At 38.7% G+C, this 20,886-nt stretch overlaps 1 protein-coding gene across 7 annotated transcripts in view; it reads left to right on the top strand.

The window, feature by feature from the left end:
• Nucleotides 1-20,683, top strand: part of LOC121166496 (ZZ-type zinc finger-containing protein 3) — a 46,778-nt gene extending 26,095 nt beyond the window's left edge. For 4 of the 7 annotated variants that reach the window (XM_040995657.1, XM_040995656.1, XM_040995661.1 and 1 more), the window contains 10 exons: nt 4,023-4,161; nt 4,997-5,144; nt 5,229-5,344; nt 6,943-7,014; nt 8,532-8,633; nt 9,869-9,964; nt 10,854-11,006; nt 17,044-17,178; nt 19,052-19,152; nt 19,400-20,683. In XM_040995657.1, coding sequence (XP_040851591.1) covers nt 4,023-4,161; nt 4,997-5,144; nt 5,229-5,344; nt 6,943-7,014; nt 8,532-8,633; nt 9,869-9,964; nt 10,854-11,006; nt 17,044-17,178; nt 19,052-19,152; nt 19,400-19,544 — 1,207 coding nt within the window. In that variant the 3' untranslated portion in view covers nt 19,545-20,683. The remainder of the gene's footprint in view (nt 1-4,022; nt 4,162-4,996; nt 5,145-5,228; nt 5,345-6,942; nt 7,015-8,531; nt 8,634-9,868; nt 9,965-10,853; nt 11,007-17,043; nt 17,179-19,051; nt 19,153-19,399) is intronic. The other 3 variants (XM_040995660.1, XM_040995659.1, XM_040995662.1) reach the window with 1 other exon arrangement.
• Nucleotides 20,684-20,886: the final 203 nt, after the last annotated feature.

Genomic DNA, 20,886 nt, shown 5'->3' on the forward strand with positions numbered 1-20,886 from the left:
TTATGTGCATCTGATTGCTTAGTTCCAAACCGAAATTTTCTAGTGCAGTTTGAGAGTGCTGTTTACTTACTGTGTTTCTATGCTCCAGGAATAGCCCTCAGGATCCCATCAAGACTGGGGTGGTTCTTAGATTCAACAGCTCGTGGGCCCTAGAATCCACATATTAAAAACAAAACAAAACAAAACCGAGTAGTTACCTATTTATTTTTTTAAAGATTTATTTTTACTATTTATTTATTGGAAAGGCGGATATACAGAGAGGAGAGACAGAGAGGAAGATCTTCCATCCGATGATTCACTCCCCAAGTGAGCGCAACGGCCGATACTATGCCAATCCGAAGCCAGGAGCCTCTTCCGGGTCTCCCACGCAGGTGCAGGGTCCCAAAGCTTTGGGCCGTCCTCGACTGCTTTCCCAGGCCACAAGCAGGGAGCTGGAAGGGAAGCAGGGCTGCCGGGATTAGAACCGGCGCCCATATGGGATCCCGGGCGTGCAAGGTGAGGACCTTAATCACTGTGCCAAGGCGCCGGGCCCAGTTACCTATTTATTTACTTAGAAGAATAGCAGATCTCTCTATTCTGCTGGTTCACTCCAAGTGGTTGCAGCATCCAGTAATTTGACCAGGCTGAATGCCTGCACCAAGAATTCCGTCATCTTTTGCATCAGTTGCAAGGGCCTAAGCCCTTTGCCTCCTTACCCCGTGCATTAGCAGGAAGTTGGATTGGAAGTGAAACACTTGGGACTGAACCTAGCTCCAATATGGGATGCTGGCATTGTAAGCAGTGGTCCAACCTCATGTACCACTGCTCTGGCCCTTTAGATTACAACTTTGATCTGCAAAGTTAAATAGTCAAAGGATATGCTGAGCCTGTAAATCCTGCCTTCAGGATCAGTACATTGCTGTGGGGCAAAAAGGTCCCCAAAGCATGTTTTATCTTTCTGGTTGCTGTCCTCTCACAGATCTTGACCTTACAGCATTCCCAATTTTGTTAGTGCTTTTGATTGAAAACCTTTAAATTTAACTTATTGGTTGTCTTTATCTGTTTTGTCTTGTCTTTATTTTTTGGAAGAGGAAATTTGCCCCAATGTGTTTTCAGTTTTAATTTTTATATGTAGAAAATGCTTTTATTTGCTTCATTTTCAAAGAATCATGCTCAATTTTTTGTAGTTTCCTAATCCCTTTAGATTTTCAAGTTCTTTTTGTCTTGCTTTCTTGTATGTGTGATGTGTGACGATTTCAGATTGAGCTGTTTAATTTTTTTTGGAAAAATTACTAAATGGGTTATCTTTGAGTCAAAGGACGAAGATATATTCCTCCAAAAATTTTTAACTTTGTGTCTAGGTGTATGTTGCTGGAAAGCATGATGAGCAGGACCACTGTCTTGTATTTCATTAATCAAGGCCAGGGTTACTACACAACAAATTGGGCAACTGTTTATGACACCACCATCCTATGACTGCCAGTTAGAGTCCTGGCTGCTCCACTTCCAATCCCACTTCCTGCCAATGCACCTGCAAAGGCAGTAGTTACTGGACCTGAGTTCTTGTTTTCATTTGCATTCAGTTCTTGCTTTGACCTTTTTCTTAGAGTAGCTAAAGAAATGCATTCATTCTTGTCTCGTTACTTCCTCCTTTTTTCAGTGTGTTTAATCAAACTGTTTTCATAGGGGAATCATGGTGTTCTTTTCTAATTACAAAGTATTATAAGGAACTTATTGCTGTTTATTAAGGACAGTGTAAAGCATAGCAAAACTTAAAGAATTTTAAAGTTTACAAAGCAACAACTGTGAAGAAGTAATGAACAATTGGTTACCATTTACCACAAACTCAGTTTCCTCTACTTTTTCATGTTTTGTATTAGTATTTGTTGTCTAATTTTTATAATTCTGTTCTCATAGCTGTTCATTAAATCTTGCAGTAATATTTTGCTTTAGCTTCTTGGCTGAATATTCTTAGGGTCTTTAAACAATCCTAACAAATAGTGGACTTTTTTCCTCGCTCCTGACAATAAAAATACATCTGTTTTCCCGAATGTAAATTTTTGCAAGCCTCAGCTAATGTCCTTATATTTTAGTGTGTATTAGAATGTTGAAAGTTTAATAAAATTTGGTTTTTAAAAGATGCATTATGTATTAGAAAAGGAAGATGAGAGAGAGATACTCCATGTGCTAGTTCATTCCCCCAAATGATTGCCAGGTTGAAGCCAGGAGTCCAAAACTTCCTTCAGGTCTCCCATAAGGTTGGCTGGTATAAGTAATGGGCCATTATCCCCCTTTTGAGGCTCATTGGTAGGATGCTGGAGTGGAAGCTGACTTGAACCAGCACTCCAGTATGTAATGTGGTCATCCCAAGACAGGACTTGACCCATTGCACCATAATACCCAACCCACCCTAAAGTAACTTTTAAAGTGACTTTGAAATGTGCAGCCTTTTAACAGGGATAGAGACAATCTAAAGTCTTTGGTTGTGTTCAGCTAGCAGGGTGCAAATTCAGGAAGTTAATACTGCAGAGAAAGAGCTTCTACCATCCAGCTTACTGTCTTTATGCTCTGATTGAGCTTTGGGTGAATCTGTTTAATAGAGACAGGGAGGCAAGGTTTCCATACTACTTCATATTCTGCAAAGCAAAACAATGTTAGGGAATCCTAACATATTCAGGACTGACTTAGTACAACCGTAGCTTTCATTTCAGAATTCTAGCTGTGAAGTAAAGCATTTCACGCTTGGGAGTGGTCTTAATATTCAGTGTTAACACCTTTGCCTTAATTTTAAAATGTTTCATCAAAGATGAGTTAATATAAACTTCAAACATCATGTTTTAGGCTGTGGACTAAGAAAGTTATAATAGAACAGCATATAGTGACTGCACTATGGCTCTGAGTCTCAAAACTGCATTGTTACAGCTTTTATTTCTACAAGTTTGCAAACTTCTGAACTTCGATGATTCGGTATACTTTAAAAAATTTTTCATTCAGTATATTTTTGATTGCACAGAAATCAACCCGTTCTGTCCATTCAAAAAATACTTGTTGTGTGTATGCTAAGAAGTGTGTTGCACGTAGGCTAAACAAAATGGTTAACTGATTTATTTACCATTATGGAGTTTGTAGTCTAGTGGAATATTAAAATTTATTTGAAGTCGTCAAGTAATTGCTTTCTTGATACTCAAAGGACTCAAATCACTTTATATTAAAGTAAACTTGGAGTGACGTTTTGTTCTCATGAAATGTATTTGGCTACTTGGGACTTTTGCCCTGAATACACATATATTCGTGTGTGTGTGTATTCAGGGTTGCACACTCACATGCGTGCACAAACGTGAAATTTCAGGATAAGGAGAGGCAGTTGATTTGTCTGGGTGGTAGAATGTTTTAATTGTGATTGGTGAATTCTTGCAGACAGAAGTAAAAATATCTTTGTGGTCTTATCTATAAATGCTTAATACTTACGAATGAAGTATTTTCTCCATCTTAAATGCACAGGATAATTTATAACAGACTCCTTGATGGGAAAATTAATTTTTAAAATGGGACTATAAGAGAGCAAAGGAGAATCATGAGACCTTCTTTCATGGTTGTGTTGTAGGTCAGGGTCCTGAAAGATCTGGTCATAAAAAATGGTCATAAAATCCCTTATTCCAACAGAGTGCCAGAGTGATTGAATTTGGTGGCTTCTAGTGTTAAAGTCCTATGATTTATTAATATTTTTAATCCAACAGTTTCATAATGACTTTAATTGCTGGAAAGTCAAGATGCTTTTTTTTTTTTTTTTTTTTTTTTTTGATACTTGTTCGAGAATTCAACACTTAAGATGGGAAAAGAAGGCATTGTTTTCTCTGGTGCATTCTGATGAAGTACATCTTAACTCAGGATGACCTCATTTATTCCCAATAACATATTTTACTAAATTCTTTTAGGTAACTGTAAAAAGACCTTGTGATTTAGTAGGTCCTGGTTTGAACTCAGCTTTTGTTTATTGTTCTTATTAGAAAGTTTTAGTAAGCTATTTTTCTTTGTCTCTGTAGCTATCAGAGACTGTTACAGACGATTGCTGTACTTGAGGCTCAGCGTTCGCAAGCAGTCCAAGACCTTGAAAGTTTAGGCAAACACCAGAGAGAAGCACTAAAAAATCCCATTGGATTTGTGGAAAAACTTCAGAAGAAGGTATAGATTGCTTTTAAAGACTGTTAAGATTTATTCGTTAATGAAATAATTTATTTGTGTGGGTATATAGTGTTTTAGGAAGCATTCATTTACTCCCCTTTCTGTGATTAACTATCCTGTAAAGGCAGCAGATCCCCTTCCGTACCCATCAAATAAATGTGCAGAAAAGAAGGCAGTGAAAGGTATTTTTGGGATATTTGAATGGAAACTACTTAAACATATGTTTGTTTTTTGTCATTTTTCCCAGCTTATTCTGTTAGCCTCTCTTTTTTGAGTATGTTCTTTTTTTTTTTTTTTTTTTTAATAAAGCAAGATTAGTAAGCTAAAAAATAAGTAATGAAGGATATAAAGCTTTTTTGCCTGGTGGGGTGGGGGATTTACATTTGCACATCAGCGTATTGAGAGAGAAAATGGTTAACATTTTACTTGGTGTGGTATTCAATTGGTCCTTCTATTATTTTAGTAATAAATCATAGTCATGCAGCTACGTTTAAAATTCTGTGTTCTTAGTCTTATTGTCACATATTTCATATGCTGCAGTTAAACTTTTTGTTTTGGAGTATATGTTAAGTATGTTACTGATATACTACATCGTGTTTGCATACTTCAGATTTATTGTCTAAAAGTAATGTTTGCATTTTGCCACATTTAAAAAAATTTTATTATATTTAGAATTTAATGTTTTATTTGTCTCAATTTTCTCTTGGCTTCAAACAGTAAATTGAAATGTTTAGTTGCTGCTTATTTGATTTGATGTCATCTGAAAATTTGATTATAGTTGATTGTTTTTTAAATTAAATTTAGGCTGTCACTTGGATTTTGTTCTCTTTTTTAGGCTGATATAGGGCTTCCGTATCCACAGAGAGTTGTTCAGTTGCCTGAGATTGTATGGGACCAGTATACAAATAGCCTTGGGAATTTTGAAAGAGAATTTAAAAATCGTAAAAGGCACACTAGGAGAGTTAAACTAGTTTTTGATAAAGGTAAGAAATCATGCAAAAAATTTAAATGGAGAAATATCTGACAATGTTTTACTGGTGTGATTCCATATATGGTCATGTTTTTAGTAGGTTTACCTGCTAGACCAAAAAGTCCTTTAGATCCCAAGAAGGATGGAGAATCTCTTTCATACTCTATGTTGCCTCTGAGTGATGGTCCAGAAGGCTCAAGCAGTCGTCCTCAGGTGAGCAGTATGAAATGTGAGAGTAGGAAAACTTGTGTGAAATGTTTTAATGCTTTAAAAGTGAAAACTTGTAATGAATTGTTTTGAATATACTACAGCTTTGTGTTTTTTAAAATTAAGGCACTTTTTCACAAGGACATTGAAATTAGGAGAAACTTATGTTATAGTCTTTAGGTTATTGTTTCCTCTAATAGTAAGTGCAATTAATATTAGTTGTGTTGTAGGGTTGTTGTGAGGATTAAATGGGTAGATACGTTTAATGTTCCTACTCCAGTTTTGACACATGGTACTGACCCTTAAAGTAATAATGACTCACTGTAGTGGAATGTTAACTAGCCTTTTAGCTTAAACCTGTAACCATTACATGAACCTTGTCAGACATGTTCATTACTATTTTTAAAAAGATTTTATGTATTTGAGAGTCAGAGATACAGAGAGAGAGAAAGAGAGAGAAAGCTCTCATTGACAGGTTCACTTCCAAAATAGTTGTATCTGTTGGGAGGGCTGGGCCAAGCCGACCAAGAGCCAGGAAATCCTTTGCAGTGCCCCATGTGAACTCTAGGAGCACTCTTGGGAGGTCTCCCAGTGCTTTCCCAGGAGCTTCACCAGGGAGTTGGATCAGAGGCAGAAAGGTTGGGCTGGCGCTAATACTTTGCCTATTTGCACTGGCACCCCATGTGGGCACTAGTTCATGTTCTGGTTGCTTTACTTAATCCCCAACTTCCTGCGTATGGCCTAGGAAAGCAGGGAAGGATGGCCTAAGTCAGTTGGCCCCTGCACTCACGTGAGATATGTGTAAGAAACTTCTGGCTTCCAGCTTCAGATCAACCATTTGGAGAATCAGCAGATGAAGTACCTCTCAGTTTTTCTTCTGTGCTTATGTAAAATTTGCCTTTAAAAATAAATAAATCTTAAAAAGTGCGGAGGGGCAGCTAAGAGACAATATACAGTCATGGACAACATTGTCCAGATGCCAATTGCCCAGTATATTTATTTATTTATTTCAAAGGCAGAGTTATATAAAGAGAAATTTTTCCATTCTGAACCTATAGTTCCTTATATTTAAAATCAAGTTACTATCGTGTACATCACAAAATTATTAGGCGTATAAGATCACGTTAAAAGAATATGAAGGGCCCGGTGTGATGGCCTAGCGGCTAAAGTCCTTGCTTGAAAGCGCCTGGATTCCATGTGGGCGCCAGTTCTAATCCCTGCAGCTCCAGCTCCCATCCAGCTCCCTGCTTGTGGCCTGGGAAAGCAGTTGAGGACAGCCCAAAGCCTTGAGAACCTGCACCTGTGGGGGAGACCTAGAAGAGCTTCTGGCTTTGGATTGGTGCAGCACCGGCCGTTGCTGTCACCTGGGGAGTGAATCATCGGATGGAAGATCTTTCTGTCTCTCCTCCTCTGTGTATATCTGACTTTACAGTAAAAAAAAAAAAAAAAGAATGTGACAGTGTGTAGTAAAGAGTAAAAAAAAAAATTTACCTTTAAATGTGAATTCACTAAAATGTTGAAGTTCTTTAGAAGTATCTGAATTTAACTGTATCAAGGGTAGTCTTTATTACTGTTCCTTTGACAAAAGCCTATTCTATGTGCAGATGATAAGAGGCCGCTTGTGTGATGATACCAAACCAGAAACATTTAACCAATTGTGGACTGTTGAAGAACAGGTAATATTTGACATAGTTTAGATTTGAAAAAGTAAATTGTTACGTTATAGTCAGTATATTGTGAGCTAACCACACGTTGTTGTATGTAATCCCTTTTAATCATGACTGTAAAATATTGAGATGTATTTTTGTCTACTCTGTAAGTTAAAAGACTTGGATTTTGAGAATATATGAATTACCATTTGGGGATAATTTTTTAAAAAAGAAAACCTGGGTTTGGGGAGAAACGCTAGTAGTTACTTTTGTAATGTAGATTCCTGGTGGGAAAACCTGAGGCCAAGCAAAGCTGAGCCTCAATATGCTTAGTATGTGAGTGGAATGAATCTGAGGAAGCTGTGCCAGTGTTTTCTCACATTTTGGCATACAGTTTAGGATTGTGTTAACATTAGCAAGGATAGTTTGAGGGTGAAGTTTGAGACACATCTATGACCCATATGAGGATAAACCTCAAAGCTGTAATTAGTTTAACAGTTTATAAAAAGCTTTTAGAAAACCTTTTTTTCCAGCATCCAGATTATTTTCCATATTTAAGACCCTGGAAGAATTTGGGGGATGAGTTTGAAGAATTTGAGTGGAAAACCACACAAAGGAGGGGGAAAAGGCCTCATAATGTTCTAAATCAACTTGAATTTACATTGCGTTGCATGTGTTTTTGTTTAGAAGTATAAAGGGGGGAGCCTCCAATTTTTTTTTTTACCAAGAAAAAGGTAGCAATCACTGAGCTGTGTTTACTTACTTTCTTTGCTATGTTTTTTCTTAAATTAATTAGATCTTTTTTTATGGCTTATTTATTTATTTTGAAAGAGTTACAGAAAGAGAAGCATAGACAGAGATTTTTCCTCCACTGGTTCACTTTGTGAATGTTTGCAGTGGTTAGCTTTGGGCCAGGGTGAACCCAGGAGCTGGGAGCTTCTTGGACTCCCATATGGTTGGCAGGTGTCAAAATGCCTGAGCCATCTTTACTGATTTCCAAGCCATTACCAAGAAGTTCGATCTAAACTGGCACCCATGTGGGATGCTGGCATTGCAAGTGGCAACTTCATTTCTTATAAAGCTGACCCAAAGATCTTATTCATAGGTATGTTCTCTGATCCCTGAGAAGTGGGTTTTTTTGTTTGTTTGTTTCTCCCCTCTCCCAACACACACAAAGCAGAGATGGAGATGGAGAGACAGAAAAATGATCGTCCTTCCACTGGGTTATTTTCCAAAACAACTGCATTGTCTGGGGTTGGGGACAGGTTGAAACTGGGAACCCAAAACTCTTTCTGGGTTTCCCACATGAGTGGAAGGGTTCCATCTTACCTTGGGTTTTCAGCCAAATTAGCAGAAGTAACTCCTGTCAAGACTTCAGCTCCTAGCTAGAAAATTTTTCTACTATGAAATTTCCTGGCAATGCAACCCCCAACAAAGTGGAAGGAGTTTGGTACTTTGAAATGGACTGTGAATGTATTTATTTATAAATTCAGTATTTCAGATTGTGTAGTTGTTTTCATAAATTTGTTCTTGCATTTGGTTAGAAAAAACTTGAACAGCTTCTGCTGAAATACCCTCCTGAAGAAGTAGAATCGCGACGCTGGCAGAAGATAGCAGATGAACTGGGCAACAGGACAGCAAAGCAGGTATTTGAGGAGACAGCTGCAGGGTTTTGGCATGTTTTTGATAGTCTTTTTGCTTGCTTGTTTAAGATCAATTTATTTGAAAGTCATTGTGAGAGAGGGATGGAAAGAGAGCTTCCATCTGTTGATTTAGTCCACAGATGATGACAAGAGCCTAGGTGTGGCCAGGATGAAGCTAGCAGCCCGAAATTTCATCCAGGTCTCTTGTATCATCAGTTGGGCCCAAGCACTAGGACTGCCTTTCGTTACTTTCTTAGGTGCATTAGAAGTGAAATGGACTTGAGGTCTTTTGAATACTTAATAGATGTTCTAATTGAATACTTTTTAGTTAAATTCCGCAAATAGATTTGTGGCTCTCCCATGTCTTAGTATTTTCTAGTTGTTTTTCCCTTTTTTTGAAAGAAGATAGTATATGTATTTTAAATGTTTATACCCAAAACCTCATAAATTAGATAATTCTATGCATCATAATAGATTACATTAAAACATTTGTGAAGTTTTAAGAATAAGATGCTTAAAATAAACATATTCTGAACAAAGCTTAATTTAGTCTATAAACTATGGAGACAAATTTACTTTTTCATCATTGTAAGTCCCAAAGCCCAGACAACATATTGCAAGGTATGTTAGTTTGCTCGGTTGTTTCAAGTATGCTGACCTTGTATCCAATGGAATTAGAAAACTAAATCAGGTCCATTCTCTCAGGATACACATACAAAATATACTAATTAACTAATTAACTAATTTGAGTAGCTAAAACATAAAATGGGTTCTGAAAAATGAGTAGATAGATTCATTTTTCATTTTTTACATTTCTTTTTTTTTTTAAGTTTTTTGATATGATTCCATAGGCACAGAAATTCCCCCTGTACTCCTCCATTCTTTCTTCCCTGCTGTTTCCTTTCTTATTATTATAAATGTAATAATGTATCTTGCAGTTTCCTCCTTCACAATCTCACCCTTATTAATGAATGCGCTTATATGCCACAAGTGTGACTGTTCATGGATTAGAAATATGTAACTTTTGAAAGAAACAAATTTAAATGTACTTGAATGATACTGAATGGGGCATATTTGAAAATACAAATGTATTTGGTGGCAACCCTATTTTTGTTATAGGTTTTATGATGAATTTGACACTGTTAGTATTCACTACATATAGATTTACATTTTGATTTTTAAAGCTATTCAAGTACCCCTTGCCATGTTGTTGTGTTAAAAGAGTTATGTTTCTTTAGGTTGCAAGCCGAGTTCAGAAGTATTTCATAAAGCTAACGAAAGCTGGCATTCCAGTCCCAGGCAGAACACCTAATTTATATATATACTCCAAAAAGGTAAAAAGCAAATAGGTGAAAGCTTTGAAACTTGTTTTAATTTGCCAATTATTTTAAATATTTGGATTTCCCTTCCAATTATAGCATTATCTATACTATTAATGTAGATTTTATCTTATAATTTCAGAATGTTATAACCTTGATAACAAGTCTTCCAACATGATGGCTTCAGTTATCATGGCTGATTTCTGGGCTGATTTTATAAGTTGTTATGTGCTTTTATGTTGTTGGTGCTAAGAAGGGATGCTAATAACAGGAAAATATTGCAAACACCTAATTGTGTTCTTTCTTTTGTGTACACTGTATCTTAAATTAGTGACATTCAACTGTGAAGCCAGTACAACCAGAGTCACAATATTTCCTTTCTGTGGTTAGTTTAATATTTGATACAAATGGAATAAGTTATTCCTTGTGCTTTTTTATGATGTACTGATCATAAGAGGGGGTCTGCATAATTGCTGAGAGTGGGGACTTTGGCATCAAGTGGGCCTGGTTTGTAATTGTGGTTCACCACTATCTATCTAACTGAATACATTGAACAAGAAACAGACTTCTTGTTCCTCAGTTTCCTCTTGTTTAAATCAAATGTGGCAGAAGTAACACCTGTTATATTCCTTTGAAATGAGCATAAGAGGATTTGGGTGAAGCTAACCTTTGTCAAAAGCGTGTTAAATACTGGGGATTCAAAAGTAAGCCAGACATTGAACCTGCTCCCTGTACTGGTGTTGAGGTATTTCCCCTATACTGCTTTTTTTTTTCCGTAGTTTTGATGTTAGCATATTGACAAAGGGATAGAAATGAAATACTTTAAGGAGACTTGGTAAAAGTAACATTCTTACATATTTTGGTGCCATTAGTGGTTTTCTTCTCTTAATTCTTTTTCATTTAGTCTTCAACAAGCAGAAGACAGCACCCCCTTAATAAGCATCTGTTCAAACCTTCCACCTTTATGACTTCACATGAACCGCCAGTGTATATGGATGAAGATGATGACAGATCATGTTTCCATAGCCACATGAACACTGCTATTGAAGAGGAATCCGTAAGCTATCAATTTAATATATGATGAGAGTGCAGGATGAAAATTCAAGGGCTTTTTAATTATTCCTGGACTTCAGGGAATATTGGTTACTTTTCAATATCAAATCAGATTTATAATTTTACAATAAATTGCTTTAAACATTTTTTTAAAGATATTATTTTTTTTTTATTGGAAAGGCAGATTTACAGAGAGAAAGATCTGTCTGCCGGTTTACTCCGAGTGGCCCCAGTGGCTGAACCTGAGCTGACTTGAAGCTATGAACCAAGAGCTTCTTCTAGGTCTCCCACATGGGTGCAGGGTCCCAAGACTTTGGGTTGTCCTTTACTGCTTTCCCGGGCCTCAGGCAGGGAGCTGGATGGGATGTGGAGTGGCCGGGACACAAACTGGTACCCATATAGGAGCGCTGTACATGTTAAGGCAAGGATTCAACCATTGAGCCATTGTGCCAGGTCCTAAACACTTTTCATAAAGAAAATTTTATATATATATAAAATTTTATATATAATATGAACTTTATTGTCCATCTGTTAGCAAGTGTGTGAGTTGGTTTTGGAAGGTGGCCAACCAAGCAGGGCCAAGCAAACCATAGCCCACTGGCAAGTGTAGATAACAGGATATAGTACAGGTCATGCTAGGCTAGGCTGCCACACCTACTGGTTTGCATGAGTCAGGCATGAGAGCAGACTAGGCAATGCCAGGTTTTGTATCACCTGCCAGCGAGAGTTGGGACTGGGGCTGGGTGGGCCAGATCTAGGCTGCAGCATCTGAAGGCCAAGGCCAAGTAGAGGGAGGGGCTATGCCAAGCTGGGTCAGAGCAACCACTGGCACGCACGAGATCAGTGGCTGGGATCAGGCCTGGTTGGGGAGTTAAGGGGATGCCCTGACTGGGTTGTGGGTCACTGATGAGCACAGGGGCACAAATGGGGGCTGTGGTCTTGTCTGGATATGGATGCAGTATCCCTTGGCATGGGTATGGACTTGGTTTGGGGCTTGCAAGACTGGGCTAGACGCCAGCAGCAATTGGAGTTCGTGAGAACCAGGATGGGTATAAAATGGGCTGGACTGAGTCTGTCCCTGCTGAACCATGTGGGAGCTGTGTCTGGGTTTGGACAAGGCTAGGATGGGCTGTTAGCATCCAACAATAAGAACTGGAATGGGTGAAGGCCATTCAGGAAAGACCACTGTTCCTGGCAGGACAGGAGAGGTGGACTAAGTAGGGCTGGCCCATGGACCCACTGATGTGCACCAGATCTGGTAATGGGAGAGATTCTGATGGAGGAGCTTGGCAACTCCTCTGTCAGAACACAGTCCTTGCAGGTTAGCTCAAGAACCAAGAGGGAGCAGACCAGGCCAGGTTACGGTACCCATGGGCTTACCTTTGGCTCAGGTCTGGGGCAAGCCTGACTGGACCAGTTCATATCACCCGCTGGCAAATCCGAGAGCCAGAATGGTGTGTGGATCATGCCAGTTAAGGCCACAATACAAGCTATTTCACACTAGCGCTGGGATTGGTGCTGGCTGGGCTGGCTAGGCTGTAGTACCCACCAGCATGAGCTGGAACTGGGGCGGGGCCGGGCCCGGCCACGCTATAGCACCCACTGGCAAATGCTGAAGTGAGCCAGGCCATACATACCAGACTGGGCTGCGGCACTGAGCCAGCACATTTGAGACCCAACCAGCACAGGGGAGTGTGGGTGAACCCAGTAGGGAGGCTGTGGGGAGATCCCCTGCTGGGCCACTATTCCCACTGGTGAGTGTGAGAGCTGGGATCAGGGGCAGACCAGGCAGGGGAGGCTTACAACATGTAAGCTGGATCAGGGACAAGCCAGGCTGGGCGTACTGCACCTACTGGTGCATGCATAAGCCAGAGGGGGGAAGGTTGGTTGGGCTTTGTCGCAGTATCAGCTGGCAAATGTGGGCACAGGGGGAATACTGTTGAGCTAAACTGCAGTACCCTTTGAAGAGTGCAAGATCCGGGAGTGGGAGTGGACCCATTAGGGAAACAGTGGGAACCTCCCTCTTGGGTAACTACTCATGTAAGAGGAATCATGCAGTTAGCTGTGGTTTCATATCTGCAGAGTCAACCAGGTGTGGATTGAAAATAATTCAAAAACTAAATTGCATCTGTACATTATCAATATTACACTACAGTATCAAAATTTATCATATAGCATTTGTGTTGCATTAGGCATTGTAAATAATGTAGAGAAGATTAAAAGTATGTGGGAATATTGTGTAGGTTGTTTTCAAATACTGTGTCATTTTATAGAAGGGACTTGAGGGCCCGGCGGCATAGTCTAGTGGCTAAAGTCCTCGCCTTGAACGCCCCGGGATCCCATATGGGCACCAGTTCTAGTCCCTGCAGCTCCACTTCCCATCCAGCTCCCTGCTTGTGGCCTGGGAAGGCAGTCTAGGATGGCCCAAAGCCTTGGGACCCTGCACCTGTGTGGGAGACCTGGAAGAAGTTCCTGGATCCTGGCTTCGGATCGGCATAGCACTGTGCTCACTTGGGGAGTGAATCATTGGACGGAAGATCTTCCTCTCTGTCTCTCCTCCGCATTGTATATCTGACTTTCCAATAAAATAAATAAATCTTAAAAAAAGAAAAAAAGAAGGGACTTGAACATCCTTTGGAGATTGGTAATCACAGAGGTTTCCTGGAACTAATTCCTCCTTGACTCTGATGGTGATTATATTAATATCTGTCCTTTTCTGATTGGCTGTTTCATTCAACACAGTCTGTGCTAGGGTTACTCATTTTATAGTATGTTTCCAAATTTCCTCTTTAAGACCAAATGATATTTTGTTACATGCATACTGCATTTTTTCTGTTCCTTCATCTGTTAATGGATAGTTGAGTTGTTTCTGTTTTTTGGCTGTCATGAATGGTGTTGCTTTGAACATGGATATACTAATCTTGAGTCCTTGCTTTTCTTTTTGGGGGGAGGTGTAGATGCAAAAGTAGAATTGTTGGATTTTATTGTAATTCTGTGGGTTTTAAAATACATTAATTTGAAACGCAAAGAGAGGGTTGGGGAGTGAAAGAACCCTTTAGCTACTGGTTTACTCACCAATAGTTACAATAGCAAGGGCTGAGCCATGCCAAATCCAGGAGGTGAGCACTCAGTCCAGGTTTCCCATGTGAACAACAGGGCCTTGACTACTTAAGCCATCCTCTCCGCCCTTTCAAGGTACACATTCGTAGGAAGCTAAAGTTGAAGTAGACTTGGGACCCAAACCTGAACATACCCATGTAGGATGTATGTGTCCCAAGTAGTGACTTGGCTTCTACATATGTGCTTACTTCTGTTTTTTTTGTTTGTTTTAGTACAACTTTTCTTAATCTTAGTCTTGGTAACTAAATATCATAACATCCTTACAGGGCTAGCTGGTATTGTGATAGAATGAGTTAAGCTACTTGGGTCTCTCCCATATTGTGTATCAGAGTGCATGAGACTGAGTCCTCCTCCTGCTTCTCGTCTAGCTTCAGTACTTGGGTTCCTGCCACCCAGGTGAGAGAGCTGGATGGCGTTCCTGGTCCCTGACTTCTGCCTGGCGCATCCCTAGCCATTGTAGTTATTTGGGGAAATGAACCAGTAGATGAAAGGTCTTTTCTCACTCTGCCTTTTGAATAAACAAATGTACAGTTTAAAAAAATAATCTTAAATTTAAAATGTAAATCTAAAACTTTGTGTGTAAATCTTTGTCTTTACTTAAAACATCTGAGTTTTTATAAAATTTCTTAGTTTGAGTTGTACCATAGTCACATATATTGTTACTTAAATTGTTTTTCTCACTGGTGATATACTAAGATAATAATTGTATTTTAGCAACTGTGGCTGATTAGAATTTGAAATGGATAAAAGACAGTGGGTCATATGAGGTGTAGGTGAAGTGTGAAACTGTAGGCTCTCATCCAGCTGCTGAAGACTTTGGAGGACAAATGATTGTGAAGCCAGGTGGAAGCAGTGGATACTAGAGAAGCAATTTGAAAAAAGATCTTGGAAAGTATTAAGTAGTGACAGAGTTTTTGGATTAGGTATAAGGGTAGTTGTTAGATTGCCTTACACTGCTAAATGTGCAGACAAATCTGGACAAATCAGCCAACTCTACACTTAATTAACTTTTGTGTTCTTAGGCAAGTGTTACACTTTCTACCAGTGTTGTTTTTCTTAATACACAGTGACCTAACAATGCAGGGAAATTGAGAACATTAGGGTTGCCTGATCAGAGTTTAGAAAGCAGTAGTAGAAACAGGGTTCATCAAGTTGGGAATGCTTTTAGAAAATTGCTGACCGTGGAATCAGTCATTGTATGATAAAGAGAATAAATAAATGCTGGATGACAGATCATGGAATTAGAAATTGCAGTGAGGCTTAAAAAAGAAAAAAGAAGAAGAAATCAACCAAGGTTATTCATAGTTAAACAGGAGAGAAGTGGAAAGAATAATCTCAAATGCAGGTGGGAAATGTTACTTTTGTATTTTGAAAATAAAGCGCTTTAGTTGAAGGGTATCCATCCTATGACTGCTGGAGAGGGAAACTGAGATAGCATGGAAAACTGCTGTTAAGTATGGAGATTGGAGATATGGGAATAGGTATCTGTGAAGGTCCTCAGTTGCTCAAATGGCAATATTTTTACATTTTTTTTTTTACTAGTTTATTTGAAAGGCAGAGTGACAGAGTAAGAGGGAGAACCAAGCACATAGTACGAGACTTTGTTTTTCCTGTCTTACTCTCCATAAGGCCACAGTGACAAGGTGTGGGCCTGGAGGAAGCCAGGGGTCTAGAGCTTTCTTCTAGTCTTCCATATGGGTGAGAGGCACAGGGGCTGCCTTCTGCGTTCCCAGGAGCCCTACCAGGGAGCTGGGTCAGAAGAGCAGCTGCATCTCAAACTGGCACTCACGTGGGATTCCTGTGTTGCAGGTGGCAACATAATGTCAGCCTCTATCTAAAATTTAAAATAGATTTTGCATGTTAGCACTTTGAATATAAAATCACTAGTCTGAGGGCAGGAATGATGTTTCTGAACATAGGTGAGTACTTCAGCAAGTTCAGGAAAGATGTAATTAAATGGCAAGTTTATTTTGGCAAAAAAAAAGTAGAAATCCTTGTGTAGTTTTATTTGTTTGTTTATTTGTTTTTTATAATATGCATTGTCCATGAGCTTTCTGAAGACTCTTATGTATCTAAAAGTTGGGAATCTTAAGTTTTTTGATTGTCAGTTTTTTGAAGGCCAGTTCAACTCCCCTTTCTTACAATCTGTTCTGACTAGTCATCTTTGTTATGTAGTTTATCCATTTGAGAAAGAAATGTATTACCTTGATCTTGGAAGTATAGAGCAGAAAATGATTTGTTTGTTATTAGGATGTTATATTTGTAGCAGCAAGTGTAAATTAGGTTGACAAGGTAAGCTTCCTATAGTTCTAGGAAAAATAGATGAGGTGAGGTAATCATGCATGTGTAAAAATGGGGCTGGGCTTGTATCAGTCTGTGTCAGACATAGCCATTTCATTTTCTTCCTTGTATGTGCATCTTAAAGTCTTTGGTCACACTTGACATTACTTTAACATTAGAAAGTCCTCCAGTTGGACACTGCTTGCAAGGCTGGCGTCTCATGTGGGCACTGGTGCTCAGCTTCTGATCTAGTTCTCTGCTTGTGTGGCTGGGACAGCAGCTGAAGGTGATCCAAGCGCCTGTGCCACTGCACCCATGTTGGAGACGCAGAGCAGTTCTAGGTTCCTTGATTTGGCTTAGTCCAGCCCTGGCTTTGCCCCCATTTTGTGAGTGAATCAGCAGATGGAAGATCTCTATCTTTCTTTCTGTCTCTAAATCAATAGGAAAAGTGCTCCACAAAGTTTGGTATAAAATATTGCTAGTAGTGTCACTAATTTTCTTTAAATGTTAAAAAGTAAGTTATCTTGGAAGGGAAAAATGGTATTTTGCCAGGGGAAATTGTCAGTATCAGTATTTCTTAATTTAGTTTATTGTAATCGTCAATCTAACATTTTTATATTCTTTTGTGTTCTTTTCAATAGGATGAAGAAAGTATTCCTCTCATGTATAGGAATTTACCTGAATATAAAGAACTATTACAGTTTAAAAAATTAAAGAAGCAAAAACTTCAGCAAATGCAGGCTGAAAGTGGATTTGTGCAGCATGTTGGCTTCAAGGTAAATTCTGCTTACTCTTCCGATTCACTTAATTTTTAAAAAAGATTTATTTATTTTTATTGGAAAGTCAGATATACAGAAAGGAGGAGAGACAAAGAGGAAGATCTTCTGTCTAATGGTTCACTCCCCAGCAGCCGCAATGGCTGGAGATGAGCCAATCTGAAGCCAGGAGCCAGGAGCTTCCTCCCGGTCTCCCAGGATCCCAAGGCTTTGGGTCCTCAACTGTTTTCCCAGGCCATAGCAGGGAGCTGGATGGGAAGCAGGGCCACCGGGATTAGAACTGGTGCCCATATGGGATCCTGGTGCTTGCAAATTGAGGACTTTAACCACTACACTATCGTGTTGGGTCCCCCTGATTTACTTAATTTTTGAAAGGTGTAAAAAATATACTTTAAAATGGTTTCTGCTGTGTTCAACTCTACAACTTGCAAGTGTATCTCCTGTTTTGCTGTTTACACAAAATGGTGTTCTAGTGTTCATGATGTCAAGAGACGTATGTGTGATTAACCAGAAAGACGACAAACATGTAAGTATTTAGGATGTGAGGTAGATTATTCTGTAGCTGTTTCTTTTGTGGTGTTGTTGTTATCTCATTATCCAATTGCTTAAAATTTTGAAACACACAGTATATAGTGAATCAGCAGTAAATAAAATGGGCCCAGTTCCTGTTTTTAGGCTGTTCTCATTCCCATAAGGAATTTAAACAGCCAATATTGATAAAGTTTAGGAAGACATAGAGTATAGAGCTGAATAGCTATTATTCTCTGACTGTATATTGTTAAATATGGTAAAGCAGTGGATTATTGTGGGTTATTTTATGTAATTAAAAATATGAGGAACAAAGCAATTTTTCTGATTGTAGAATAAAGAGTGGGTTAGAAGAGGGCAAGTCTAAAGACAAGGACCGTATTCAGACTTTCCTTTCATAATCTAGGCAGGAGCTGAGGTGTCTTACCTGCTGGATATGAGTACTGAAAGAAGATGACAGGTGTGGGCAGCTATGCTTGATCAAATTAAAGAACGTGATAATGAGGCTATGAACCTGATATTGGTGGTATACATAGAAATACTGAGATGTGCAACATTGCTGACAAAATAAACTACAAATGAAATTATTCCTCTAACCTTCTGAAGCAGTGATTAGCCTTAATAAATGTTACCTCTACCCCAACCATTCAGTGACTCTGCTTTTCCATTGGATTTTCCTAACCAGCAGTTCTAACCTTTCAAAGGATACTCAAACCACTTACCAAAACACGAGTTGGAAAACCCAGCTGTGCCTTGTTTGCACGTCTCTCTGCTATTCTAGTAGGCTTAATGATAAATAGACTAGAAATGGAGTTTATTCTGACTTCTCCAGAACTGCACAGAAATGCCACCATGTGAGAAAGAGTTCAGTCTTTTTATTATAATGCATGTTGGTTGTTAAGTAAGATAGGATTTTGTGATTGCTTTCGTTTGTGTTATCTAAGGTTAAAAAAAAAGTTTTTTCTGCTGTTTTCCTAAAGCACTGCTGTAACATGTTTGGGTCATTTTAATCATAATACTAGTGTTTTTCAACACTGATCTCCCTAAGCAGATGTCCCAGTTTGAGATGATTTGATTTTAAAGTTTCAATGGGTTAGAGCAAATTGAAGATTATTTCCTTATATTATGCCCTCTGCCCGTCTGATTCTTGATCTTGAGTCGTGAGAATTTTGCCTACTTTGCTAGAGAATGTATCTGTTTAAGTGACAAACCTTTTGTGTTTTTACTGTCCAGCACATGCAGAGGAAGGAAAAGACGATATCTGTTACATCACATTTCTCAGTAGGAAACACAAAAGCTTGAGAAAGGCTATAACGTAACAATTTTCCCTCTGAATCTGTTACAGTGTGATAACTGTGGCATAGAGCCCATCCAGGGTGTTCGGTGGCACTGCCAGGATTGTCCTCCAGAAATGTCTTTGGATTTCTGTGATTCTTGTTCTGACTGGTAAGTGTTCTGTCAGGTACAAAGCTTCTTAGTCACTTAATTTGATCTCTAAGCTTCTTAGAAAATAGTCACATTTAGTGAATTAAAACTTTGTTCTGAGCAGTTGGAATTCATCTGATTATTCCATACCTCATGTAGCTTTCCATTAGAAACGTTGATAAAATAATAGATTTAAAGAGAGCTGTAGGAAAGTTTTGTAATGCACAAATGCATGCAGTAATAATGTTTTTGTGTGTTTTCTTTTTAGCCTACACGAAACAGATATCCACAAGGAAGATCACCAATTAGAACCTATTTATAGGTCAGAGACATTCTTAGACAGAGACTACTGTGTGTCCCAGGGCACCAGTTATAATTACCTTGACCCAAACTACTTTCCCGCCAACAGATGACATGGAAGAGAACATCATTTACTAGTCCTCTTCAATACATAGCAATGGTATCATTGTTAAGTATGTACGCAGTTTGGAAAGATTCTCTGCTTTCCCTGAAATGACACTCACAGCATGAGAGCTTCCTGAGTGTTCTCGTCAAGTCAAGCTCTGCACAGTTGTGGCTCTAGATCACTGTCCAGCAGCTGAACATTCCTGGTGAGCAAAGGGTTTCCTGGTGAGTTTTCACCACCACTTTAAAAGCCTTTTAGGTGGTGATCTTAAATAGGTGAGATGGAAACGAGAGCACACTTGAAAGTGAGAGTAAATTCCAAAGGTTTCAGAGTTCTTGGTCATAAATATAAGGAGAAGACAAAGTATTTATATTAAAAACAGTTTAGTAGCTTTCAGTTTTGTGAAAATAGTTTTCAGCACAGGAACTGACTTCTTTAGGCAAAGTTTTAACCAATGATGGTGTTTGCTTCTAGGATATCCATTTTAAAAGAACTCACTGTCCCAGTGATGGTCATTGTTGGCCTTTAGTAAATTGGAGCTGCTTAACCATATTGATATATCTAATTTCTTTTAACCACAATGAACTGTCCTTATTACCAACAGCGAAGCACTACAGGAGGCAACTGTGGCACCGCTTCCTTAACCAGCTCATGGTGTGTGAATGTTATAAATTGTCACTCAGATATATTTTTTAAATGTAATGTTACATAAAATGATCATGTGATGTGTACAAACTACGGTGAAAAGTGCCAGTGGTAGTAACTGTGTAAAGTCTAATTCACAACATTAGTTCCTTTAAAATACACAGCCTTCTGCCTCTGTATTTGGAGTTGTCAGTACAGCTCATTCAAAGAAAACTGCCTAATATAAAATCATATATATGGTAATAATTTCCCTCTTTTGTAGTCTGCACAAGATCCCATAAAAGATTGTATTTTTATTACTATTTAAACAAGTGATTAAATTTAGTCTGCACAGTGAGCAAGAGTTCACATGCATTCTTTTATACTGCTGGATTTTGTTGTGTATCATTTAAAATGTTTTGTATGTTTCTTCTTATCTGTACACAGTATGTTCTTGAATAATGTTCATTTGTCAGGAGAACTGTGAGAAATAAACTATGTGGATACTGTCTGTTTATATTATAGAATGCTTGTTGTGACTTCCTTTTGCCTAAGGCTTTGATGTTCTACCAGTGTAGAGCTTGGATGTTTTAAAAGAATTTATTTTATATATGCAAGTGCATTCTCTGAGTCCTTTTTAAGGAATAAGGAATATATGATGGAAGAGTGAAATCAAGAAGTGAGGTGGAAAATGCTCTTCTTTTCCGTCGCTGTGTGCAGGAGCA

This window comes from Ochotona curzoniae, unplaced genomic scaffold, assembly GCF_017591425.1.
Source record: "Ochotona curzoniae isolate NIBS_2020 unplaced genomic scaffold, NIBS_Ocur_1.0 patch145, whole genome shotgun sequence".
NCBI lineage: Eukaryota > Metazoa > Chordata > Mammalia > Lagomorpha > Ochotonidae > Ochotona > Ochotona curzoniae.